The sequence below is a fragment of the Papaver somniferum genome, chromosome 9 (genome assembly GCF_003573695.1).
Source record: "Papaver somniferum cultivar HN1 chromosome 9, ASM357369v1, whole genome shotgun sequence".
NCBI lineage: Eukaryota > Viridiplantae > Streptophyta > Magnoliopsida > Ranunculales > Papaveraceae > Papaver > Papaver somniferum.
The window spans coordinates 72,345,190-72,372,306 of record NC_039366.1 but is presented as its reverse complement, the minus strand read 5'-3'; the positions used below and the strand labels follow the sequence as shown (position 1 = coordinate 72,372,306).

The following is a 27,117-nucleotide window of genomic DNA, read 5'->3' as shown; positions in this document are numbered from 1 at the left end:
TGTAGTTGAGCTCAATGACTTCATGGAGATTCATCATACAAGTAGAAGGACTACTCAAGGAACCGGTGGAACTTCTCGACAAAAAGGTATGTGTAGACTTGAACTTATTTGTCACTCAAAAGTCTATTTATTCTATCTCCTACTATTTGAGACAAAATTCGTATGCTATATATATAGACTAGATCATACACATTTGGTATTTCGAGCCGAGTATATCTCTCCTATCTATATCTCGAAATATGTGTTGGTAAGATTTTCGCTTCGACCAAGTTTATCTTTACCTAGTGACGAAAGTCATGAATGTTTCAATCACTTTGGAAATTGCTTTGACGAGAAATGGTGTAACAACTATATAACATCCTCTAAGAATGTTTCAATGATTGGAATGAGAGTTTAGATTACATAACCAATGTATTCCTTGAACCGAAGTTCTCGAACTTTGTTGATCAAGAGAACCCGGAAGTATGACAAGTGCCAAGTCCGCAAACTCAGTCCGCGAACTGCCGAAGTTCTCAAACCCGAGAATTTCTGCTGGAGTTGACAAACTACTTGCGTGAGCCAAGTCCGCAAACCCAGTCCGCGAACCGGCGATGTTCTCAAACCCGAGAATTTCTGCTGGAGTTTGTAAACTCTGTCAGGTGTCTTAAGTCGCGAACCTAGCCTGCGAACTTGAGAAGGTTATATATCTAAAGATGATCTCTGAACTTAATCTTAAAAGACTAAGGAATGATTTTGCAAACCATGGCTAGTAAAGTTCATGAACCGATTCTTGTGAATCAAATCATCTTTGCTTCAATTGTGTCTTGTGTAGTTACATAAGATTTCCTTGCAATTGAACAACTCACTTAACTAGTTCATTTGAGTCATTTGAACTAGTTATGGTGAAGAAGAACATGGTTGGTATGAAATGCTCTTATGGTTAACCTTTTTGGTAAACTATTGTTGAACCAACAATATACACATTTGGGTGCGGTTTACAAACGTAGAAGCGTACAGTCATTTGTGTATGACAAGCTAAGTTTTCGATCTAACGGTTGAGAAATATTAGCTTGAATCTAAATCAGGTTTTCATCTAACGGTGGATATTGATTGCTTTGTAACTAAGGCAAAACCCTGATTTGAAAGACTATATAAGGGAACATCTAGCAACTCTGCAAAACTAATCCCCACACCTTATGTGTGCTACTATTTTGCATGCTGGAGTCGGTTCTCCTTTAACCTTTGGTTTTCTTCTTCTAAAACCAGGTTAATGACTTGAAGACTTCATTGGGATTGTGAATCCAGACCGATACTACTTTTATCGTAGTTGTGTGATCTGATCTTGCATCTTCTATCGTAATAGTACAATCATATTGATTTGCTAGAGATTGTTTGATTTCTCCGATAGGAAAGATATAAAAGTAATCACAAACACCTTCATCTCATTGTTTGTGATTCCACGACATCTTGTTTCGCTACCATACGATTAAGATTGTTGTGAGGTGATTGATTAATCTAGGCTATTCTTCGGGAATATAAGACCGGATTATCAATTGGTTCCTGTTCACCTTGATTATTATCAAAAGACGGAACAAAAACTTTAGAGTTTTTCTGTGGGAGACAGATTGATCCTTTGATAGACTTGTCTGTGTGAGACAGATTTGTTTATTGTTAAAGCCTGCGATTTTGGGTCGTAGCAACTCTTAGTTGTGGGTGAGATCAGCTAAGGGAATCAAGTGTGCGGTATCCTGCTAGGATCAGAGGCGTAGGGAGTACAACTGTACCTTGGATCAGTGGGAGACTGATTGGGGTTCAACTATAGTCCAGTCCAAAGTTAGCTTGGAGTAGGCTAGTGTCTGTAGCGGCTTAATACAGTGTGTATTCAATCTGGACTAGGTCCCGGGGTTTTTCTGCATTTGCGGTTTCCTCATTAACAAAATTTCTGATGTCTGTGTTATTTCAGTTTTCGCATTATATTGTTTATCTTTATAATTGAAATAATACAGGCTGTGCGTATAGATCATCAATTGGTATAATCCAACCTTTGTTTGTTTGATTGTCATTGATTGATCCTTGGACATTGGTCTTTGGTACCGTCCAAGTTATTCCTTGTGTTTGATTAGGACTCGCTGATTTCTATTAGCTTGAGTAAATCAAAACAAGAGAGAGATATTAACTCCTTGAGATACTTTTACCTAGATTGAGTCTGACTGTCTAGTTGATTCTCTAGAAAGTATTTCGGAGTTAGTCCATACATAATGCTAAGCGAAATATTGGGTGGTGTTGTTAGACCCCCGCTTTTTCAATTGGTATCAGAGCAGGAAAACACGTTCAAGACCTTACAAGTCTGTGTTTGTAGCGATCTGACTCTATGGACAGAGGTGTTATCTCTATTAACGTACCACCAGTCTTCGATGACTCTAGTTACTCGTGGTGGAAAATTGCTATGCGTACTTTTCTTCAATCGCGTGATTTCCAATCATGGGTTTATGTTGTCAATGGCTATGAGGTTCCCGTCATTATAGTTGATGATGTTATCATGCCTAAAAACATTGGTACATATACTACTGCTGAGTCTCTTGTTGCAAAGCAAAACTCCGACGGTTTGAATGTCATCATGCATGCCATTACCCCAGATCTTCGACACCATGTGGCTTCTTGCTCCACGTCTAAAGATGCTTGGGATACTTTAGAAACTGTATTTGAAGGTAATACCAGCGAAAAGGAAGCTAGGCTTCAAAACCTTAATTCTGAATGGGAAAACCTTCATATGACAAAAGAAGATTCATTTGATGAATTTTATCACAAAATGTCTGAAATTGTTAATGCATCTTGTGCATTGGGTAGGACTATTCCTAAAAGGGAAATTGTGATGAAGATTCTCAGATCGCTGCCATCTAAATACGAATCTAAAAAACATGCCATTGTTGAGGGAAATAACCTTGATACTCTTTCGTGAAATACGCTTGTTGGAAAGCTTAAAATTTTCGATCGCGAAATTAAAAATAAACATCACTTGTCTAGTAATCAAGTTACTACTAATGATGGAAAATCTCATCGTCCTCATTTGATTGATAAGAAAAATGAGAATTGCTTTATTTCTACGTTGTCTCTGCTTATACAACAACTTGAGAAAATTCTTAGATGAAGCAAAAGAAAGTCTCAAAAAGAGGTTCAATCAATCAAAAAAAGGGATAAGAGAATTCAAAAAAACTGCACTAGCGAAACTAGTCTCTTGTGCTGTAAAAGTGTTCATACACTCAATGATCCAGATGATAAGGAAAATAAGATAACCAAAGCATGGATTAATACTCTTGATTATGATCCTGGGGATGAAAAACATGAATGTTCTCTTAATATCCTTGCTGAAAATCACAATCGTGATCCTTATACGACATGCCGAATTATTCCGTCTATGTCTCATAAGCTGTGTCAGCAAATGTCATCTGACTTTGTATCACTTTCTAGTCATCTTGACAACAAAAGTAATACAAAAATACACAAGATGCTACCAAATCTCTCGGGTTCCTTGTGTAAAAATCAGGATCATCTTAGCACAAATAGTCAAAAGCAGTCCTTCTCTGCCCAAACGCTGTATACATAAAAAGAAGAAGAAACCTTCTATGAAATCCTTTTCCCCTCAAAAATTGATTTCTAGAACAGTGCAGGATATGTGTGAATCAACAATTAAGTTCTTAAATATTGTGATTAAAAGCGAAAAGAATGATGTGCATAACTTTTCCTTCTTAAAGAATAAGCAAAAACTTGAGTTAACAAACGAGTCCCTCCTTCATGAGTATTATCCCAGTCCTATTGGATTGGAATAATCTATAATCTTTTTTATCATGATTCTTTCGTCTGTCCCTCTTAGGCAAGAATCATGATATTCAAGAGGGTTGTGCTGGAATCTCTTGTTTATTCTTCCCTAGTACTGTTCATGCACGGTTTCTGACTCTTTAAAAGTTCTTCTTAAGATAACCGTTCTTTGTTAGGGTTTGGTAAAAGGTTGTTTTTGGAAATTCTCCTTTGTCTTTCTATAAATGAGGTTTCTTCTCTTTTCATAAAGATCATTTCATTTACCTTCTCTATCATGTCCTCCTCTAGTATTTCAAGCAAAGAAAGTGATGTATGGACTGTTCTATTTCCTTCCAAAAAGATTCGTTTTGATTCTTCTGATAACAAAATGTGTTGTGACAAGAGTATCTCATCTTCTGATGAAAACCCTTATGTCTCACAATTTGATAAGCTCTCTTTAACCATGAATCTTGTTTTGGATCAAGTACGTAGCCTGAAAAGCGAACTCGAAGCTTCCTCCAAAAGACTTGAAACAAAGATGGATAATCTTGAATCTAGGATTGATCTAATCGAAGATGAGCTTGATGAATATAGGGAATACGAGAAGAACCTTCTAAGTAAGTGAAATCATCATAGAAGTTTTTTTATTTGTTGCCTAGTATGTCTTCTTTTTGGCTTAGTTGGAAGAATAACTAGTGCTTTGAATAGCGATGATTGTGACTACACATAGCTATTATTTTTTTCCATCTTCTTGTTTTTAGGTTTTTGATTCTAAAACTATTTGGAAGATGATGTTTTTGCAGTATTTAATCTTTATGATTTGTTATATTGCAATTTGTTATGGGATATTGGTGCTTACGTCCGTGAACTATGTTATCCCATGATTTGTCAAAAGTAAAGTCGTTCATGATCGGTATTCATTTATTGGTTTAAGAATGAATATACTTTTGACAAATACAAAAGTTAAGCCTATATTGTCAATCTTTACCGGAAGATAGGTTAAAATCTTTTGTATCCAAGGATTATTGCTATTGTATATGCTTGTGCAAAGAATGAATCCTTGTGTATTCCAAGGTATTTATATTCATTGATCCATCCTTTTTGTATTACCATGAGGCTCCGTAATGTGTCTTATGTTGAGCACGATACGACAAAGTTGATTATTTTTGATTAGCCTTGTTGGTTGTTCCGTAAGATACTTTATGTTGAGCATATTAGAACTAAATCAATCATCTTGTTGGTTATTTAGTTATTACTCCACAAATTTCTTTTGTGTTGAGTATATGAACGATTAAGCCAATCACTCTCTTGTATGGTTAACTTAGTCGTTGCTCCATAAGTTCACTTATGTTGAGCACAATGAATTAAATTGATCACTTTTGTGTTTAATTTGATTATGTATTCCGATTAAATTAATCATGGGTTTACTTATGATTAATTTGATTGAGTTTTGGATATAAAAATCATTCTCATGGTTTTGGTGTCCAATAAAAATCCTTCTTTTCTCTTAAAATTAAGGTCGCTCGTTGTTGTTCTTTCGGGAATGACATCAAATGGGGGAGAGTTCTTTTGAACTTGTGCTTAATGGTCATATCTTGAGGGGTGTGCGGCTGTGGAATTTTAAAGGGGCTATCTTGTATCTTTAAACTCCTTGATGAATGTTGTTAGCTTCGGCTATATGATTGCATCTAAATAAGATGATGTGTGTTTCTTTCTCTCAGTCATGAAATGTCTCTTACGGAAATTTCATTATGAACCCGTTCTTGTACCTTTGCCAATTTTATTGAAAAAAAGGTGGAGAATTAATATGTAGTTCACACTACAAATACATATGGTTTTCGTATCATTGTGTAAGGGGGAGTGGTTTTCATGTGAGATGGAGTATTGACTAAGGGGGAATGATACATATCACCATAGTATTATTGTTGAAGTTGTGATACAATTGAGATTTGACACTGTGTAGTAATACTATGACACTGTATAACAATGATCGAGACCGATGATTTCTCATTGTTATAGCTACGTATCTTCAACAACAATGGTGCTAAACTTACAACCTTTGGGATCATTGGAGTACTTGGAAGTGACGAAGATTTCGAGGAATGTTGAAGATTAGACATGTGGAATAGGAGCTACTAAAGTTTCATTATCTTTTTTGTATTTCATATGTATTGATAGTTTTGTCACTAAAATTGACAAAGGGGGAGATTGTTAGAGCACTGCTCGGTCGAACTCGCATGCGTTGCTATTTCAAGCATGTTTGTCAATGTTAGTGATAAAAACTATAAGTCTTGATTTCTAGTCTCTTATATCTAAGTCTCGGACTAGGATAATAAGTGTAGTTGAGATCAAGGACTTCATGGCGATTCATCATACAAGTAGAAGGACTACTCAAGGAACCGGTGGAACTTCTCGACAAAAAGGTATGTGGAGACTTGAACTTATCTGTCACTCAAAAGTCTATCTATTCTATCTCCTATTCTTTGAGACAAAAGTCGTATGCTATATATATAGACTAGATCATACACATTTGGTATTTCGAGCCGAGTATACCTCGCCTATCTATATCTCGAAATATGTGTTGGTAAGCTTTTCGTTTCGACCAAGTTTATCTTTACCTAGTGATGAAAGTCATGAATGTTTCAATCACTTTGAAAATTTCTTTGACGAGAAATGGTGTAATACTATATAACGTCCTCTAAGAATGTTTCAATGATTGGAATGAGAGTTTAGATTACATAACCAATGTATTCCTTGAACCGAAGTTCTCGAACTTTGTTGATCAAGAGAACCGGAAGTATGGCAAGTGTCAAGTCCGCAAACTCAGTCCGCGAACTGACGAAGTTCTCAAACCCGAGAATTTCTGCTGGAGTTGACAAACTACTTGCGTGAGCCAAGTCCGCAAACCCAGTCCGCGAACCGGCGATGTTCTCAAACCCGAGAATTTCTGCTGGAGTTTGTAAACTCTGTCAGGTGTCTTAAGTCGCGAACCTAGCCTGCGAACTTGAGAAGGTTATATATCTAAAGATGATCTCTGAACTTAATCTTAAAAGACTAAGGAATGATTTTGCAAACCATGGCTAGTAAAGTTCATGAACCGATTCTTGTGAATCAAATCATCTTTGCTTCAATTGTGTCTTGTGTAGTTACATAAGATTTCCTTGCAATTGAACAACTCACTTAACTAGTTCATTTGAGTCATTTGAACTAGTTATGGTGAAGAAGAACATGGTTGGTATGAAATGCTCTTATGGTTAACCTTTTTGGTAAACTATTGTTGAACCAACAATATACATGTTTGGGTGCGGTTTACAAACGTAGAAGCGTACAGTCATTTGTGTATGACAAGCTAAGTTTTCGATCTAACGGTTGAGAAATATTAGCTTGAATCTAAATCAGGTTTTCATCTAACGGTGGATATTGATTGCTTTGTAACTAAGGCAAAACCCTGATTTGAAAGACTATATAAGGGAACATCTAGCAACTCTGCAAAACTAATCCCCACACCTTATGTGTGCTACTATTTTGCATGCTGGAGTCGGTTCTCCTTTAACCTTTGGTTTTCTTCTTCTAAAACCAGGTTAATGACTTGAAGACTTCATTGGGATTGTGAATCCAGACCGATACTACTTTTATCGTAGTTGTGTGATCTGATCTTGCATCTTCTATCGTAATAGTACAATCATATTGATTTGCTAGAGATTGTTTGATTTCTCCGATAGGAAAGATATAAAAGTAATCACAAACACCTTCATCTCATTGTTTGTGATTCCACGACATCTTGTTTCGCTACCATATGATTAAGATTGTTGTGAGGTGATTGATTAATCTAGGCTATTCTTCGGGAATATAAGACCGGATTATCAATTGGTTCCTGTTCACCTTGATTATTATCAAAAGACGGAACAAAAACTTTAGAGTTTTTCTGTGGGAGACAGATTGATCCTTTGATAGACTTGTCTGTGTGAGACAGATTTGTTTATTGTTAAAGCCTGCGATTTTGGGTCGTAGCAACTCTTAGTTGTGGGTGAGATCAGCTAAGGGAATCAAGTGTGCGGTATCCTGCTAGGATCAGAGGCGTAGGGAGTACAACTGTACCTTGGATCAGTGGGAGACTGATTGGGGTTCAACTATAGTCCAGTCCAAAGTTAGCTTGGAGTAGGCTAGTGTCTGTAGCGGCTTAATACAGTGTGTATTCAATCTGGACTAGGTCCCGGGGTTTTTCTGCATTTGCGGTTTCCTCATTAACAAAATTTCTGATGTCTGTGTTATTTCAGTTTCCGCATTATATTGTTTATCTTTATAATTGAAATAATACAGGTTGTGTTTATAGATCATTAATTGGTATAATCCAACCTTTGGTTGTTTGATTGTCATTGATTGATCCTTGGACAGTGGTCTTTGGTACCGTCCAAGTTATTCCTTGTGTTTGATTAGGACTCGTTGATTTCTATTAGCTTGAGTAAATCAAAACAAGAGAGAGATATTAACTCCTTGAGATACTTTTACCTAGATGAGTCTGACTGTCTAGTTGATTCTCTAGAAAGTATTTCGGAGTTAGTCCCCCGCTTTTTCAGTTTCAATCGGAATACTCTATGATCCTTTGATAAAGCCTACCAACATGGGATAGAACTTAATCCCGCTAAATCAAAAAGCCACACAAACCATAAGGGTTCTCACATCATATGAGATCGAATATTAAGGTTAGAAAACCGAAATCAAACATCCCATACACATAGCAATAATATAAAGCATTTAAGCACAAGCTATATAATCGAAAAACTATCACAAGAAAAATTATTAAATAATAAATTTATTTATTAATAGATAGTTTTGTTCATAATAGACCTTACACAATAATTGAAAGAAATAAAAAATTGATGTCTATTTTGTTTGATAATCTTAATCTTCAAACATATTTTTCAAACATCATCTTCAATTTCCTCAAATTTTTCAGGATCTTCATCAATAGAATCTCGACTGATTTCTCGGATTTTGCACACAGTACCTTGATTATGTTCACAGGCTAAGGCATTAACCTTGCGATTAATATTCCGAGCATACTCCTTATTACCGTTCCAAGTTTAATCAGCTTCCTTTGGTTACGGATAACAGTTCTTAGTAATGTTGCCTGTCTGTGATATGTTTCAATGGTACTGAGGAGGACTTGTCGAAGATTGAGAATGTCAATCTTAGTTATCAAACTGTTCTGGACAAGAAGATGAGTCACATCTTCCTTTTCTTTCCTTTTATCCTCACAACCATATTTCTTGAAGGAATCATCAAGATTGATAGTTTTAGTAGAAGCCATACCACTCAGTGCTTTCAGAATTTTGGCTTGAGATCTGGTTTGAGGATACATCCTTTAGTATTAGTTCTCAAACAGGATGAGTACATATACTCGGGAATAATTTTTAAGCACATACCAAACATAGGTGCTAGCCTTAAATAAGTAATTTTGATCATATTTGAAAAGATTTTCGAATCTAATGTGTTATTCTATTTTAAAGATTCCTTGGTAAGAATCGATCTTCTAGATCAGGTATCAGATGATACATTAGACAAGTAAACTTATCATGTTTACACAAGTATTTGTAATGCAACTTTTCTACCCATGTAGATTGTGTATTCTCTCTATGTTAAATAAGAGATGTTTACAGGATACATGATGCTCAAGTACTTGTGCTTCCTTACGTCAAAAGATCTGGCACTGTAAGGATGCACTTTCCAACGCAATTAAGTATTTAGGTGAGAGGTACCTTTCTCACGGAGTACCTTTTGAGGAACTTCTTCCTTCTTGTCTTTAGGGACACGATCATGTTCCCTTGTGTGGGTTTCGGATTCAACCTCTTTATCAGGAATATTGCGTGATGTTATATCCTTGATTATATCTTGTGCCCAAGATGGTAAGTTCTTTGAATTCGAACTCGTGTGATCTTGATCTGCCATTAACAGATTGCAGATGTCTTTTGTTCAAAACATTCTATATGTCCCTTTAAGATATCCATTCCCTGTTGAAAATGTTTTTCTAAACACTTATCAAGGTATACCTTTCGACATGTCTTTGTAAGAAGTTTTTCTATAAGGATTTTGTTCCTTATTTGTGAATGCTCCTGCTATTGAGTAAGGATTTCACACTCTGAAGTTTGCTGATATACTTCATTGCACAAAGCCAATTTTTGTTTCAAATAATCTGCTAGATTACTTTGAAGACTGAGTGTTTCTCGCTTTCCTTCATAGATTCTTACATTTAATTGAACAATAATCTCTAAGACATCATCTAGGATGTCAATGGTTTTTCCTTCATCCGAATAGTTTTCAATATGCTTGAAAAACCTTTCCAACACTTTACGAAAATCAGAACTTGGACAGACTAGTGAATCAAATCTCTTTTCTATTTTAGAAACAGAAGATTTTCTACTGGTGATTGGAGATGTATCCAAAACATGTTCCTTTGTTTTTGAATTCATATTTTTCTGATCAGAATCCTGATCCTTAATCAAGTTATCAGTCTTAGACTTTCTCCTTAATTTTCGAAAAGATTTATAAGACCAATTTCCATTGACCTTTTCTGAAACCATATTCTCATCATATTGATGAACGTTAACTGAGTTCTTCATAACTTTAGCTTTGCTTTTCTAATTTTGACTCATTTCTTATAGGTTGGATTGCACCAAGCACAGATTGTTAGATCTTTTCATGCTTGCCTTCTCTGACACCAACTGAAAAGACGAGGGTACCCAAATATACCTCAATCTAAAACTTTTCCACCTATAAGTCCTCTTCCCGAAAGTGACTGTCTATGGACTAAGTCGAGACAATACAACGAATCGGTATTCACACTTTGTGTGATCGTCTATAGATACGAGATCGAGACAATACAACAATCAAAATGTGATTACTTGATAATAGGTTCGGACTTAACCAATCTCTATAGGATCACTATCAAGTAATACAGAGTTAGCGTTTGTGTAATTTACTTTAAATTATAATAACAACAATTATAATTGCGGAAAACAAAATTAAATGACACAACAAGATTTTGTTAACGAGGAAACCGCAAATGCAGAAAAACCTCGGGACCTAGTCCAGAATTGAATACTCTCATAATTAAACCGCTATACAAAATCAACCTAACTTCGTATAGTTGAGACCAAGCAACTAAACCTGTAGTTCACCTAGTTTTTTCAGTATCCCTGCGCTTCCGACATTCAATAAGTGCACGCACTGGAACAATTCCTTTGATTCGTATTCCAAACAGTAAAGTAACAACAAATCTGTTCGGTAACAACTCTATTCAATCTCAGTGATATGAGTTAGACAAAGGCTCTTCTTTTTAATCTAATAAACTCCTTTGTCGGGTTTAGATCAATCTATCCAGCAACTACCAAAGTAGCAGAGTTTAGATTATGCAATAAATAATAGGATATTATCAAGATGCTAAATATTGATGCCGATCTAAGCAACTAATCAATCAAATCTATCAAAGATAAACCGATTATAGTTGGATCCCAGCCGATCAAGTTTTGTGCACACCAAAGATTATGAACCCAAATCAGAAATCTTTTTCGTCTTCAAATCTTCTTAAAGATCCCGTCGACACTTCTTAAACGCACAGAACGGAGTCTGTTAACAATGGATTATCACAAGATGTCTTTAGATCTACAAACAGTTCTAAAGATCCCGTCGACACTTCGATCTAGTTTGAGTGAATCTTATATCAGAAGAGAAGATTCTCAAGAATAAACAAACTAGGTGCAATCAAGAATAAACAAACTAGCTGCACCAACATACATTTGGAGTCCGCTTCAACATCTTCTCCAGATGCCGCTCTCATGCACTCTTCGGAGGTTGCTCCGACACCCTTTTCAGAAACTGCTCCAATAGCCTTTTGGGGATGTTCCGGTTCGTCCACATCATAGTCGAGAATTATGACACCGTCATGGATAGGGTATTCATGCTTATTCCCACCTGGAGGTTGCTTATGCTCAATCCTTCGTCGCTTCAATCGAGCGGAAAATCTTTCATCCCTGGCACTCGTGGGCTGAGACGCTTCATCACACCTCCACTTTTCCTCTATGTCAACCGAAGCCAGGAAAACTTGAACGCGCTCTCGAACGATACGTAAATGTGTGAGAGGCATACCCTGTATGGCACGACCAGCTTCACGAAACGGAGGATCTATCTTAGCTAATACCTCCTCGAATGCGGAAACCCTGGGTTTGTTGACTTCAAAAATTTTCTCTGGAGAATTAGAAGAATAATCATCCCCAGTTGTTCCCATCATATACTGGAAATAGGCATTATGATTGTATCAACAGCCGACGTGATAAAAAAAAATCAAATCAAATCACATGAGAATATGAAGCAATACCTGGAACAAAGAAGAATGCAACTCTATGATGATCAGAAGGGCTAAAGTGTTTCCTTTTTATATTCCACAGGTCAGCAAGATCCCGGGAAAAAAAAGAGTCTTTACCTGCCGAGTATGAAGGCTTTAGATGCGGGATATCAATCGAATGGATACGTATATACCTGAAGAAAATTGATGTATGCTAGAAGATAACGCGTCTTGCTCAAGGACCGAGCTGGCTTCTATCCCGGTAATGTGCACCAAACTCTCCTCGTGAATTTTCTTGACTGTCACCATTTAATGCTTACCCCGCAACAATGTCACTGTTACGTACTAAGCAAGGGACTTAAATGTTGATGGTGGTTTTCAGTTCAGGGCTAAAATTGTGAAACCCTGTGTTTAATGCGCTGTCATCCTGCAAAGGAACAAAAGCCATCCGAAAGTGATGAGTGCATAAACCTCTTCGCTCACAGATGTATTAAGAAATTCAATATATATATATATATATAATTCTCTCAGAATGGTGCATACATCAACAATCCCAAATATTCTATGATTTTTATCTTTCACCGGCATTATTCACTAATGTGTTGCCCGCCTAGTATTTTCCTATGCTATGTTCCCCAGCTGAACTCTCAATATTAGCATGACATGACGATTAGTGTTCACTCGCAGCGGAGTAGCACGAATCTCCTGAAGTGTCAGTATTGAGATCTGCATGAAAACACTCATGCGAGCTACACCAGTCTCTAATAAAGAGATTTCCGTGTCAACGCGCTTTTAATTAAAAGTTAGCACGATCGATGCGCTTAAATTCCTTAAGGAAAACCTAGACTGTCCATGTCAGTCTTAAAAAGCAATCACGGCCACACGATTTTGGCCAGTCGATTCAACAAGCTTAGCCTCTTCCCAACGGAACTAGGCAATCTCCATGATGTCCACCGGCGGGACCACTAGCACCCCAGCCGATCGGAATCCATTTAGTTCACACGCAACACCCCTGATCGCTAGCCAGAACCAGGGTGATTGCGTTGTTGAAGGAGGAGCTCAAACGAGCTAAGACCGACCATAACGATCTCAGATTCATCATATCCGCCCAACTTAACTAGCTTAGTTGGACGGTCTAGATCTTTCTTCGAATGATCAAAGAGGTACTGGCGCGTTCACCGGCGGGCCATCTCCATCCCTGGTCGATCGACTTTCCCACGGCAAGCCACTGCGCATTCAAACTTTGAACTCGCACCTCCGTCGCCGTTTGATTGGTAAGATGTGATGTCATCAAATTTTAAACTTAACTATAGTTATTTTTTCCGGTTTTTAACTATAATACAAAACTTTCGGTAATCTTTAGCTTTTGACAAATACCCATATAGCTTTTTACCTTTGGGCGCCAAAATTTTGCAATCAATCAGGTGATGAAGACGATCGAGTTAATTACCCAGATCAAAAATGATGAGTCACTGGACTATTATCTTACAAAGCTCCGTGGGAGATGAAGACGATCGAGTTAATCAATCATCTTGATTTCATTATGCAAAGCTCACTTTCAAAAAAACAAAAATTTCATCATCAAGGCGACAAAATAATGGACAGAAAGAACAATTTTGTGTGTTTTAGATTATTGATAAAGTTCCACATGATGCCATTTGGATTAAGGGGCAAAAGGTTCATATATATACCTGCATTTTTAAGGTCCTTTCAACGTCAAACCATGCATCAGATCACATTCTCAAATTTGAAACCTTTGATGCCATTCCAGCATCTATCTACGTGATCACACAGGGATGGATCAGATGGTTTAATCAATTTTTAATAGTGCCAGCACAATGAGAAGGAGAAAATGGCTCTGTACAAATCACTCTGTTAACATTAAAATGAATAATCATATGTTGATTGGTGGATGAACTCGTTTGAAGTTTTTGACATGGGAAAAACGAATGACGAAGGATAAATGTGGTCTCGTAAGATTAACTGAATGTGTGAAATATTTTCGAAAAATGCTAGTGAAAATTCGGGAAGCAACTATGGTTAGGTTAAAAATTTGATGACATCACATCTTACCAATCAAATGGCGACGGAGGTGCGGGTTCAAATTTTGAATCCGCAGTGCACGTTCAAAAAAATTTCCCCCGACAACTGGATAAAAATAAATACAGACGGCTCGACTAAAGGTTGTCCAGGACCAGCGGGAGTGACTTGCAGGAACAGCAATGGTGAAATAATTCTAGCAATGGCAGCACCTCTAGGTAATACAACTTCGACAACGGCGGAAACATGGGGATTACTGTTAGCAACAAGAATCGCAGTACAACAGCAATGGTCAAAGGTATGGTTTGAAATGGACCCGCAGGCGGTAATACAACTACAGCGACAACACCCAACTGACCAACCTTGGTACCTCAAAGGTATGTTAACAGAAATAAATGCACTCATGCAACAAATACCACACACAAGGGCCTACAGAGAAGCAAATCAAGCAGAGGACGAACTCGCAAATCAAGCAGTCAAATATCAGGCACAACACCCAACCGACCCGACTACGAAAGTCTGGCAAAATGTATGTCCCAGGAACGTACGCAAGCAGACATCGTGGGAACAAAATTTCCCAGGAATGTACCAATCTGTTGAGTTTAATGAATCGGCCGACAAAAGAAAAAAAAAGTTGGTGATGAGTGGCGTGTAAGCTAATGGACCAACCCCTGAACCCTGAACTGTTGGTTAGTGCAAGGACCATTACTGAAGTACATGGTACCTTAGCTAGCCGAAGATAGCATCTTAGCAATAATTAGGCTGCAAAGACTCCAGTTCTTTCAACTTGTCATCAAATTCCTCGGCCTCTGCAAGCTGGTTTGGTGTCAAGCCACTGAACGGTAGATTCGATAGCATCCTCAATATTCTTCTAGTCAGCAGGAACTAACTTCCCAGCAATCTTCTCGTCCTTGACAGTATTCCCCATACTGTAAGCATAATTCTCCAAAGCCTTCTTTCTGCTTGTGTTGTTTATCCCATGTCTTATGCTTCTCTGCCTCTTGAACCAACTTCTCAATCTCCTCCTTGGACAACCTTCCTTTTTCATTAGTGATTGACATTTGCATCAATGCCAAAGCAAAACAGTGATCTGAGGGACACCACGTGGCGCAGGTGGAATTCCAGACAACTCGAATTTACCAAGCAAGTTGTTACCGTTGGTTCTTGCCCTCTCGCCTTCGTACACCTGGATTAACACTCCAGGTTGGTTGTCTGAGTAGGTAGGTGGGAATAGTGGTGTTTCAATGTAGTCATTACCCCTCCAGCTGTCTCGAGCCCAAGGGAGAGAGGAGTAACATCCAACAGCAACACTCCATCCAAGACCCGATCAACTTCACCACCTAAAATCACAGCCTGCACAGCCACTCCAAATGCCACAGCTTCATCGGGATTAATACTCTTTCAGAGTTCTTCCCTATTAAAGGAGTCCTGCAACAAATGCTGTACTTTTGGGATCCTAGTTGATCCACCAACTAGAACAACATCATGCACACTGCTTTTGTCCATCTTAGCATCCCTCAAACACTTCTCAACAGCCTCACCTTCATATAAAGAATCAATTTCAATTGTAATCTGGGAAGTGGATGAAATACTGATGTCCTCTCATGGGTTTATGTCCGTCACTATGCCAAGCTCTTCTAAAACACTCATATGGTCTTGGACCTGGTCTTGGCATCTTCACTGTCTCTAATACGAAACAGATGAAAATGAAATCCCTCTCCGATTACTTCAATAAAAGGAGCAGACGACCAGAACTCTTTTACTTCCATTCCATGAAACCTGAAATCTCAGTAGGCGGAGAACTCGTATTCTATTCTATGCAACCATCAAAAACCACTATCATCCTGAAAGTGATTCTACTTGTTTGATAAGAAATGTATGCTCTGTGACAATTCTAACCATACCATTGTTTTGTCTACTTACTTGTACAATAGACCTTAAGCTATGAATTACACCAAACAATGATGAACAGGAACACAACTTCTTAGAATCTAGATCTTCGCATAAAAATACAATAAACTGAACTCTGGAACAATGATAGAGACTCCTGATGCATATAAGTAACTCTACCATTCTAAGTCAGAATGCCAACATCATTTTTAAGTTATGGTTCATATTGACGCCCATCTTCCAAAGGAGAAAAGAAAACAAGTTGTGATTCAAAAATTTGCCATCAAAGTAACTTGTTCCAAGAATATTAATGAGCAGTAGGTTATGCTACTTCACTCTTTAAAACATAAATTTCAAAATCTACTAGTTAAGAAATGACGAAAGCAAAAACAATGACATCCACCCAACTGATGTTCTTTCAAACATCATGCAGTACAACATCAAACACCATGACGAAACAAAAGATGTTACTTTTAACATAAACAGCTGTTACACCAAGCTTGGCATATAAAGAACACCTCTCATGAAACCCTTGTAAGTGCTTTTTCTCATAACAATGTCTCCGGTACTAATCCAAGAAAACTGCGACTACACAGATATAATCCCAATATTTTGTTTCAAGAATAAAGATTATATTCAGCAATAACCATGTACAATGAACTGTCTGCATACCTTACCACAGTACACACAAACACAGTGACCTTAGAGTGAACTGGAAATACCTTGAGGCCGACCCAACTCCTAAAATGCCAACCAAACATAAGATGCAACTCCTGACACAAACAAATATTTACGATTGTGAAGTTGTAGCCATAAAAACTGGACAATTAATACAGTGCTCTGAATACTTCCCTTTCCAGGTAAAGTGAACATACTTTCATAAACAAAAGAGTTTCAACCAATCTCCCCCACTTCCAAGGAAACTCAACCGTAGGAAGCAATGTACGTATGGTGTTGGTGCCCTTCAGGTATACAGCCAGTTCTCTTCCCAAGATCAACAGACGATCTACAACATTCAATTAATTAAGAATCATAAAACAAAACTACTAATAACTTGAAGCAAACTAACAATTAAGATAATCATCAAACAGTGCATGTATATACTAATAAGCAAGTAGATATGTCTGGTACACAAAAGATTGCTGCAAATCTGCTTGAATCAGCAGTTCCGTTCGTATCAAGAAAATACTAAAATATAAAAACATCCCTGTTCTGCAGAGTCGGTTATAGTTTTAGCATATCGGTCGCATGACAAGCAGGAACTACAATTTCTCATACAAACATCACCAACTCCGGCCTGCTAAATACATTGCTCTCCTCATCCTCCAACACCGGGTACGCAGCTACAAGGGCATCCTGCGCTCCAATGTACAGTGAGTTATAAATCTTCCAATACACCTCCCTGACCTTCCGTGCTGGATGAAAAAGTCCCTGCAAACAGTAATTCAAAATTGCAGCAGCCCCTAAGGCAACCCTCATTCCTTCAATTGCTTCCATTACAGCATTAATAACATGGGGAGAAGTCTCAAATATATTCGGCCAGACATAATTCAGAAGATGAACTAAAGCATCTTCACAGCCTAACCCTGCCACGCCTAAAGCCATGTGCTTTACAGCGGAGGCCGCCGTTTGCCTGTGAACCAGATCCCTATCCATTAACGCATCTTCAAGAAGAGGAGTCACAGCATATATATAATCCTTCCCCATCTCGCCAATATACTCGAACAAGAACGAAAGTGATTTTAAGACGCCATTTTGCACATTCAGCTCTGGCACACGATACTCATTCATAAGAGCTGGCAGAACTGTGAATGGAGAACAAGTTTCCGCAACTATTGCAATAGCTACAGTTGTGCATACACGGTTCTGACGCTCCTGCACTTTGAGGTTGTTCAACAATGTTGCCAGGACATCTTGGGGTCCAATGGTTTTCGCGATGTATCCAAATGTGTTGACAGTAGCCCTTCGAATTCCTTTCTTGTGGGCTTTTAGCATCTCAAGAAGCTCAAAACATATTCTCATCCACTCCCTCGCAGGAACGAATTCAGCTCCACGATCGGCAATCCTACCGACAAGATCAATGCAGTTCTCTTGAACTTTTTCATGTCGATTCTTCAAAATAGGAGTCAATCGAGGAAGCAGATCTTTGATTGGCGGTGTCATCTTTGTCATTCCGATAACATTCACAATTGCCTTCAGAGCTCCTAAAATGGATCCCAGAACTTCAGGGTACTCTTCTCCCAAGTACTCGTACAAAACAACACCAAGATGACCCATCAGCTGCTCTTCTTGGCATTGCTTCATCACAACAGCAATCCTAGAAATGAGATCTGCTGCTTGTTGTCTAACCTTCGCACTCTTGTTGTTCAAACGCCACTTAACGGTACCACATATCTGAGGAAGATAGGGTTTCACTCTCTGCCCCAGGGCATTCACAACAGCCCCAAATCCATTCAACATAACATTAGCATCGTCACTAGTTTGCTCCTGGAAAGCGTACAGTATACCATCAATAAGAAGTTCTTCCAAGCGTGCATCGATATCAGATGCACCCAAGTTCGCAACCACCTTCTCAATAGTTTCCATCACCATTCTTCTGTAAGGTTCACTCTCATCTTTAAGATCCTCAACGATTCTTCCCACTATATCGGCAACACCGACCTTGTTTGCGATCTCCACAGTGGTTTCCACTAGCTGCCTATAGTTTCTACGGTCCAATGCCATTCTTCTCACCCAAAAGTTCTTGAAAAACTCCGGAAGAATATCACTTCTGATATAATCAGCTTCAACACCTTCTGTACTAACACACTGCTTAACGACTTTGAGCACAATTTTCTTCATTTCTTCATCAGGAGACTGGAACTCACGGATCAATATGAACATCACTTCCTTGGTATAGTAACTAGCATATATCGCATCCATGAGGGGAATGATAAAACCAATTGCTTTCAAGAAGGCAGCCAAAACCTTACCCCTGTGTGATCTGATACCCTTCCACAAAGGCTTCAGGACAGAATCAAAACTTTCAATACCATATGGAGCAGAAGCTTCAGCCAGGGCAGCCAACGACAGTGCAGTAATGGTCCTGACCTTCTGGTTCTCATCCACAAGACCATGTTCTATGATTTCCACAAGAGACTTCAAATGGGGAAGTACTGCACAACCAATTAAGATAGCAATCTGCTGAACAATCTTGATACCAGTGTGCCGAGCTTGCCAAGATTTCTTACTCTGACAGACAGCTTTCAAGAAAGGAAGCAGCGCTGGAATCCCCAGAGCAGAAGCAACAACACTGAAAGCCCTCGCAGTTGTGTTCCTCACGTACTCATCAATGTTATCAATATCGGGCCTCATTGCAGCAATCATAGTAGCCAAACCAGCAGCTTTACTCAGGTTGGAAATAATTTCTCTTCCCTCAACACGAGCATAATAGTCCTCATCGATCAGAAGAGGCTCAATCACCACAAGGATTTTGTGAACGAAAGGTCTAACAAGCTCATCCAACTTGTACAAAACCCTATCAATAACCTTAACTAGAAGATGTCGTTCTTGATCTTCCAACGTCGGTTGCATAAGTAATGGCAATATCCTGCCAAAGAGTGGGCCAGCACCAAAATCACGCGCTTTATCAGTCAACTGTCTCAATGCAGTTTTCCTCTGTGGGGGTGTTCCATTCTTGACCTTTAGCAGTAGTTTCATGATCTTCCTCTCTTTCTGCTCATCAGGCGACAACGTTTCTTCATCAACTTCATTCAGCAATGGTCCAAAATACTGCATATCCTCTGGTTTCATCCCTGGCAACCCTCCAGCTGCTTCTTTTGGAACATCAAATTGCTGCCCACGGTTCTCTTCTGGGATTTGATAAAGTGGGGTGCCCAACGGAGTGGGAGTTTGAAGAAGCTTCCTGGCTGGAGTTCTAATCGGAACGTAAGATGCTGGAGGATCCAAAATTTTGTATCCTTCTTGTGGAAACATTGAATCAAGTTCCTCGTCACTTAATGGCCTATTTCTCTCTTCAATATCCTTCTCCCATCTCATCAAATTGTACTGTTCAGGTGTGATTGCTTGAAAAGCCCCAGGAGTTGGGGTAGCCAGCTCACCTCCTCCACGAGGTGTAACTCCTGGAGTGTAGATACCAGATGGAGTTGCACCCGGCATTGGAGTGGCACTGCCCACACTCATAGGAGTCTCGTCCCATCTCGATCTTTGACGTTTGGGAGTCGGAGTAGCAAGACCGGCAAGTTTAGGTGTAGAATCCCAAGTCATACCAGAGGGAGTAGCAGCAGGAGTTACACCAGCGGACGGAGTAGCATCTGCATCAGCAACCCGACCAGGGGTTGGTGTTTCATCCCACCTATTCCTTCTAGATAGCGAAGGAGTTGCATCTCCAATCCTCCCTGGAGTAGGTGTTGCATCCCATCTTCCAATACCTGGAGTTGAATCTGGAATATCCCAATCAGACGAAGAAGTCTTGGCTTTCTTACTAGCAGCATCAACATCCTGATTTTGATCCCACCTATTCCTTCTTTTGGGTACAGGAGCAGGTACCTCGTCTCGCTCTCTCTCTTCAACCTTCCTACCACCGCCTCTCTCCTTCTCCTCTTCTTCTTCCTTCTTCTTCTTACCAATTTCTCTCAAAGTCTCTTCTGTCTCTCTTTTCAAAGATTGTTCCCTCATAATTTCCGCATAAGTCCTGACAGATGGATCAGGAGTTTCATCTCCCAATGCAAAAGCATCAACTCGATCAGGTGAGAGTACTTGGTTCAATCTTCTCCTTCTATACTCATCTTCTCTATCAATAATTTTTCTCGGCCCCAAGCTGTTGTTATTATTATGCTCTTCAGCACTTCCTGCAATATCTTTCATTAATGATTGAGGTGCAGTATAAGAAGCTAATCTTCTAGGAACATCAGATAAACTGGGATCTACAGTTTCTTCTTCTTCATTTACAGCAATTGAACTTACATAACCTTCGTATCGATTTCCAGTACTATCATAAAATTCAGTATCAAAAGTAACTGTTGAGAGAGAAGCGATTTGTTTCTCCATCTTCTTCCTCTCTTCTTGGGTTTTAGCTATCTCAGGATCCATGTTTGTACAAAACCCTAAATCGCAAAAATTAAAATCAAAATTAAAACCTTAAAAAACAAACTTGAATATATAATGGTTATACAAAGCCTATTGATTCGAGAGATAGGATAACTGACCTTTAGGTTTACGAACGCAACAGTATCCAGAGACTTTCTATGCCTCTCTTCTTCTACAGGTTCTCCTCGCGAAGGAAAGTGTATAAAAACTAACACGGGCATAGTCGTGGGAGAGTTCGAGAGATTTTAATGTATTTAGGTTTTCTCCTGTTAGTCCTGAGGGAGTTTGAGGGAGTCTCTCCAAATCTCCGTTAGTCGTGGGGGAGTTTAGAGGAGTCTCCTAAACTCTCTAGAAAACACCTGTTAGTCGCTGGGGAGTTTAAAAAAGGCTCTTGAACTTCCTGTTAGTCATAAAACCCTACAATACTAGGGAGTTGGTTACTTTGGGGAGTTTGAAGGAGTTTTTAGTGTATTTTGGTCTCACAACAAATCTCTCAAAAGAGTAGAGATTTGGGAAGGAGTTTGGTGCGTAGAAAACCATAGGAGAAAGAAGAGGAAACGTTTTTTTCCAGGTATGTTTTTTTTCTTCTTTGATCTCCATGATTGTGTATAATAGTTTGATTTGTGTACTATTTTGATTGTTTTTCATATCTTTGATCTCCAAGATTGTTTATTTTGATTGTGTGTATAGTTTTTTTTTGTGGGTACTCTCTCTCTGTCAAAACCCTAATTTGTGGTTCAAAAGATCTTGGTAAGAAATTGCATGATTTGATTATAATGATATCTTTAAATTCAACCGTTGGAATATGATGAAATTTGAGTATGTCGTAGTTTACCTTGTTATAGAAGTACAGTAAAATTTTCACGCGGATCAGGTCACGTTTGCTACTGCAAAGCTTGCACAATATATGACTATGGTCTGCTGAGTTTAAATCCCGAATAGGGGACTGATTCCTATTTATCTCATTCTCCGCTTATCGGACAAAGCTTAAATTTTAGTATGATGTTTGTATATATGAAGGTTACCTGATGTAGAAATTTCATGAAGTTCTGATCACATTAGGTACACCAAAGTGTGAGAAATCCGGAACTGAATTCTGTATGCACGTATTGAAAGTAGTCGGGTTCTGAGTAATGTATCTTTTTAATGAACCGTTGGAATGCTATGATTTTTGAGTGTGTTGTGGAATATTGAGTTTTAAGTGTACCTTAAAAATTTCAAGAGGATCAGGTAAGTATTAGTACTGCAAAGATTGGACAATCTGAAACTGTGTTTCGGTGAAACAGAATTCCTTTACAGCTATCTTCATAATTTGTTATGTCATCATGCATTAATTGGCTTGCTACTTTGCATGGGTGTCATTGAGAATCACTATCACTTGTTAAGTCCTCTTATTTAGACACATACTTCTCTTCTATTCTATATGCCAAAGTTCAATACAGTGGCGTACTTCGTTCCGTATTGGCGTGTTTTAGCCAATTCATACGGTGCTTTTGTTGCAAGGAGTTGCTAAGGGATTTTCTTTGATTAACAATTTGGCTAAGTAGCTCTACGTGTTAGTACTGTGTAATCTAGTATCACAATTTTTTATCATGTCTACATTAGACTTTTTGGTGTTATTACTATCCTTGCTTTGTTAAGTGATTTTGTTATTCTTGATCTTTAAGTCTCAACCTCCATTTCCGTATCAGGTGCAAGCGGAGATAATGACAGCTTGTGCAGGCCTACACAACTTCTTACGAAAAGAATGTCGTTCAGATGAGTTTTCGGTCGAGGAAGAGGAAGATAGCCATCCATCAACGCTTGTAAATGACGATGAAATTTTGACACAACAAACTCAAGAACAACAACGTCAAGAAGCTAATGCATGGAGAAAGAGTATAGCGGATGATATGTGGGAAAATGTTCGTGAACAAAGGGAGTTAGAATTATATGGAGACCGTTAAATTGAAGGGAAAAAAAATTATCTCGTTGCACAAAATAACATACTATTGATACAGAGATATGATCATTTTCATTTATTTTTTTCTTTTGATTAAAGATCAATGTTATTTGCAAATAAGGGTTTATTGTTTCTTAAAAGAGAATGAGTTAGGAGTGAACTCTCTCAAACTCCCCCAAACTCCCTCTAATAAACTCTCTCAAACTCCCTACACTTCCCCAAACTCCCTGAACTCAAAAACACAAAACTCTCTCAAACTCTCTACACTCTCTCAAACTCTCTCAAAATCCCTGAGATTTAAAATACACTCAACTCCCCCGAAATCACTCGAGGACTAACCCCCTGTAAGGATCCAGAGACGTAATAGTTTGTATATATATATTCTCGTTTTAACCGACCTATTGAAGGGCTATTTCGGGCGGTGCTTTATATTTAGGGCCTTCTCCATTCACGGTAATGGAGACCCAATTTGATGCGCCTGTTTAGGGCTGCACAACGGGTAGGGTGGATAGGATATGGCCTATACCCACCACCCTACCCGTTTACCGGCAGTTAAGAAAATCTTTACCTGCCACCCTACCCGCCAAATAATGGATAGGGTAGGATACGGTTAAAAAAACTGGCGGGTAGGGTAGGGTTGGCGGGTAGGAGTAGGGTATGTGCACTTCTAGGTAGGGTGTGTAGGATATGGCCTATACCCGCCACCCTACCCGTTTACTGGCGGTTAAGAAAATCTTTACCCGCCACCCTACCCGCCAAATAGTGGATAGGATATGATACGGTTAAAAAACTGGCGGGTAGGGTAGGGTTGGCGGGTATGGGTAGGGTATGTGCACCCCTATGCCTGTTGTCCTAATAGCTTGTTTGTACCCCTCCACTACTTAGGGCTGCACAAAGGACGGCAAGGTCCGGTGTTTTCAAACAGAGTACCTATACTTCCTAGTGGCGGGTTCTAGTTTTGGGTAGCTGTATATGTATCTGTGCATGTGCCCATGTATGATCAGTCCGTTTCCGGTTTTTTACCTGCAATTTGAATACATATGCAAGATGAAAAAGCGGGGGTCTAACAACACCACCCAATATTTCGCTTAGCAATCTGTATGGACTAACTTCTAAATACTTTGTTAGAGAATCAACTATACAGTCAGACTCAATCTAGATAAAAGTATCTCAAGGAGTTAATATCTCTCTCTTGATTTGATTTTTACTCAAGCTAAAAACAATAGCGAGTCTTTATCAAATACAAGGAATAACTTGGACGGTACCAAAGACCAATATCCAAGGATAAATCAATATCAATCAACAACCAAAGGTTGGATTTTCAATTGATGATCACGAACGCACAACCTGTATTATTTCAATTATATAAAATATAATGCGGAAAAGAAATAACACAGACACCAGAAGTTTTGTTAAAGAGGAAACTGCAAATGCAGAAAAACCCCGGGACTTAGTCCAGATTGAATACACACTGTATTAAGCCGCTACAGACACTAGCCTACTCCAAGCTAACTTCGGACTGGACTATAGTTGAACCCCAATCAGTATCCCACCGATCCAAGGTACAGTTGTACTCCTACGCCTCTGATCCCAGCAGGATACTGCGTACTTGATTCCCTTAGCTGATCTCACCCCTAACCAAGAGTTGCTGCAACCCAAAATCGCAGACTTGATAATAAACAAATCTGTCTCACACAAAAAAGTCTATCAAAGGATAAATCTGTCTCCCACAGATAAACCCTAGGTTTTGTTCCGTCTTAAGATATGAAATCAAGGTGAACGGGAACCAATTGATAATCCGGTCTTATATTCCCGAAGAACAACCTAGATTAATCAATCACCTCTCTACAATCCTTCCTGACTACACAGGCGGTTTGTCGAGGAATCACAAACAGTGAGAAGAAGATGTTTGTGACTTCTTTATCTTGCCTCTCGGAGAACTCTCACGATCTCAAGCCAATCAAAGATTGTACTCGTACGATAGAAGGTACAAGATCAGATCACACAACTACGATAAAAGTAGTATCGGTCTGGCTTCACAATCCCAATGAAGTCTTTAAGTCGTTAACCTGGTTTTAGAGAATAAAACCAAAGGTTAAAGGAGAATCGACTCTAGCGAGCACACTAGTATCACACAGACGTGTGGGGATTAGTTTTGCACAATGCTAGATGTCTCCTTTATATAGTCTTCAAATCAGGGTTTTTCCTTAGTTACAAAGCAATTCATATTCACCGTTAGATGAAAACGTAATTTAAATTCAAGCTAATATTTCTCAACCGTTAGATCGAAAACTTAGATTGTCACACACACTTGGGTAAACGTTTACTGAGTTTGTGAAAATCATGCCCAAACGTGTACTTGTATGTTGGTTCAACATAGTAACCCAAAAGGTTAACCATATGAGCATTTCATATTAACCTTGTTCTTCTTCACCATAACTAGTTCAATTGACTCAAATGAACTAGTTAAAGAGTTGTTCAATTGCTATGAGATCTTATGTAACTACACAAGACACAATTGAAACAAAGATGATTTGATTCGATTGAATCTGCTGATGAACTTTATATCCACGGTTTGCATAAAGAATTTCTTAGTAATTTAAGTTTCATGTTCAGAGCACATCTTTAGATCATAACCTCATAAGCTCACAAAAAAGTTCGCGGACTTAAGACAACCGGTTGAGTTTTCCAAACTCAGCAGAAAATCTTGGCAAAGATACGTTCGCCAATTCGCGGACTGAGTTCGCGGACTTACACGCAAACGAGTTTTTGGAAAATCCCAGCAGAAATTCTCGGTACAAGAAATTCCGTCAGTTCGCGGACTGGGTTCGTGGACTTGGCAAAGCCAATTCCTCCGGTTTCTCTCAATCAACAAAGTTCGAAAACTTCGGATTAAGGAATACATGGTTATATATCTAAACTATCATTCCAATCATTGAGACATTCTCAGAGGACGTTATATAGACGTTATTCACAGACCGTTTCGCGTCAGAGCAATTCTCAAAGTAATTGAAACTTTTCATGACTTTCGTCACTAGGTGAAGATAAACTTGATCAAAGCGAAACGCTTTACCAATACGTGATTTCGAGATATAGATAGGCGAGATATACTCGGCTCGAAATATAAAATGTGTATGATCCAGTCTATATAGCATACGACTTTTGTCTCATAAGAAGTAGTAGATAAAAGAGACAGACTTTTGAGTGATAGATAAGTTCAAGTCTCCACATACTTTTTTGTTGATGAAGTTCCACGGTTCCTTGAGTAGATATTCGTCGTTGTATGATGAATCGCCATGAAGTCCTTGAGCTCAACTACACTTTTTTATCCTAGTCCGAGACTTAGTTATGTAGGCTAGAAATCAAGACTCATAGTTTTGATCACTAACATTGACAAACATGCTTGAGATAGCAACGCATGCGAGATCGACCGAGCTATGCTCTAACAATCTCCCCCTTTGTCAATTTTAGTGACAAAACTATTAATACATATGGAATACAAAAAGGATAAACTTTAGTGGCTCCTATTCCATAGTCTAATCTTCAACGTTCCCTGAAATCTTCGTCCTTCCAAGTACTCCAATGATCCCAAAGGTTGTAAGTTTAGCATCACCGTTGTCGAAGATCCGTAGCTATAACAATGAGAGAAATCGAGATTCTCGATCATTATTATACAATGTCATAGTATTATTATGTAACATCAAAGTCCAATTGTATCACGACTTTAACAATAACACTATGGTGATATGTATCACTCCCCCTTAGTCAATACTCCATCTCGATCATGGAAACCACTCCCCCTTACACAACGATCCGAAAACCATATGTACTTGTAGTGTGAACTACAATATTTCTCCCCCTTTTTGTCAATAAAATTGGCAAAGGTACAAGAACGGGATCATAATGAAATTTCCACAAGAGACATTTCATAGACTAAAAGAAAAATACATACCAACTTAATTTAGATGCAATCATAAAGCCGAAGCTAAATGCATTCATCAAGGAGTTTTAAGATACAAGATAACCCCTATAAAATTCCACA

General features: G+C 38.6%; 2 protein-coding genes across 5 annotated transcripts; both read right to left on the bottom strand.

The window, feature by feature from the left end:
- Nucleotides 1-15,221: 15,221 nt before the first annotated feature.
- LOC113312147 (heat shock cognate 70 kDa protein-like) lies at nt 15,222-16,228 on the bottom strand. Its single transcript, XM_026560900.1, has 4 exons — nt 16,079-16,228; nt 15,602-15,727; nt 15,413-15,508; nt 15,222-15,341 (listed from the first exon to the last, which is right to left on the bottom strand). Exons 1-4 carry the CDS (start codon nt 16,226-16,228, stop codon nt 15,222-15,224), a joined length of 492 nt encoding a protein of 163 aa, XP_026416685.1.
- Nucleotides 16,229-16,348: 120 nt separating this feature from the next.
- On the bottom strand, nt 16,349-21,350 carry LOC113310873 (splicing factor 3B subunit 1-like). Of its 4 annotated transcripts, XR_003341429.1 has the most exons (4): nt 21,253-21,350; nt 16,921-21,150; nt 16,768-16,818; nt 16,349-16,633 (listed from the first exon to the last, which is right to left on the bottom strand). XR_003341429.1 is itself a non-coding variant. In XM_026559689.1 (2 exons), exon 2 carries the CDS (start codon nt 21,134-21,136, stop codon nt 17,318-17,320), a length of 3,819 nt encoding a protein of 1,272 aa, XP_026415474.1. In that variant the 5' UTR covers nt 21,137-21,150; nt 21,253-21,350; the 3' UTR covers nt 16,425-17,317. The 4 variants fall into 4 exon arrangements, 1 of the variants encoding a protein (XP_026415474.1); XR_003341428.1 differs by having other exon boundaries at nt 16,425-16,633; nt 16,768-21,150; XR_003341427.1 differs by having other exon boundaries at nt 16,425-16,818.
- Between the last annotated feature and the right edge of the window lie 5,767 nt (nt 21,351-27,117).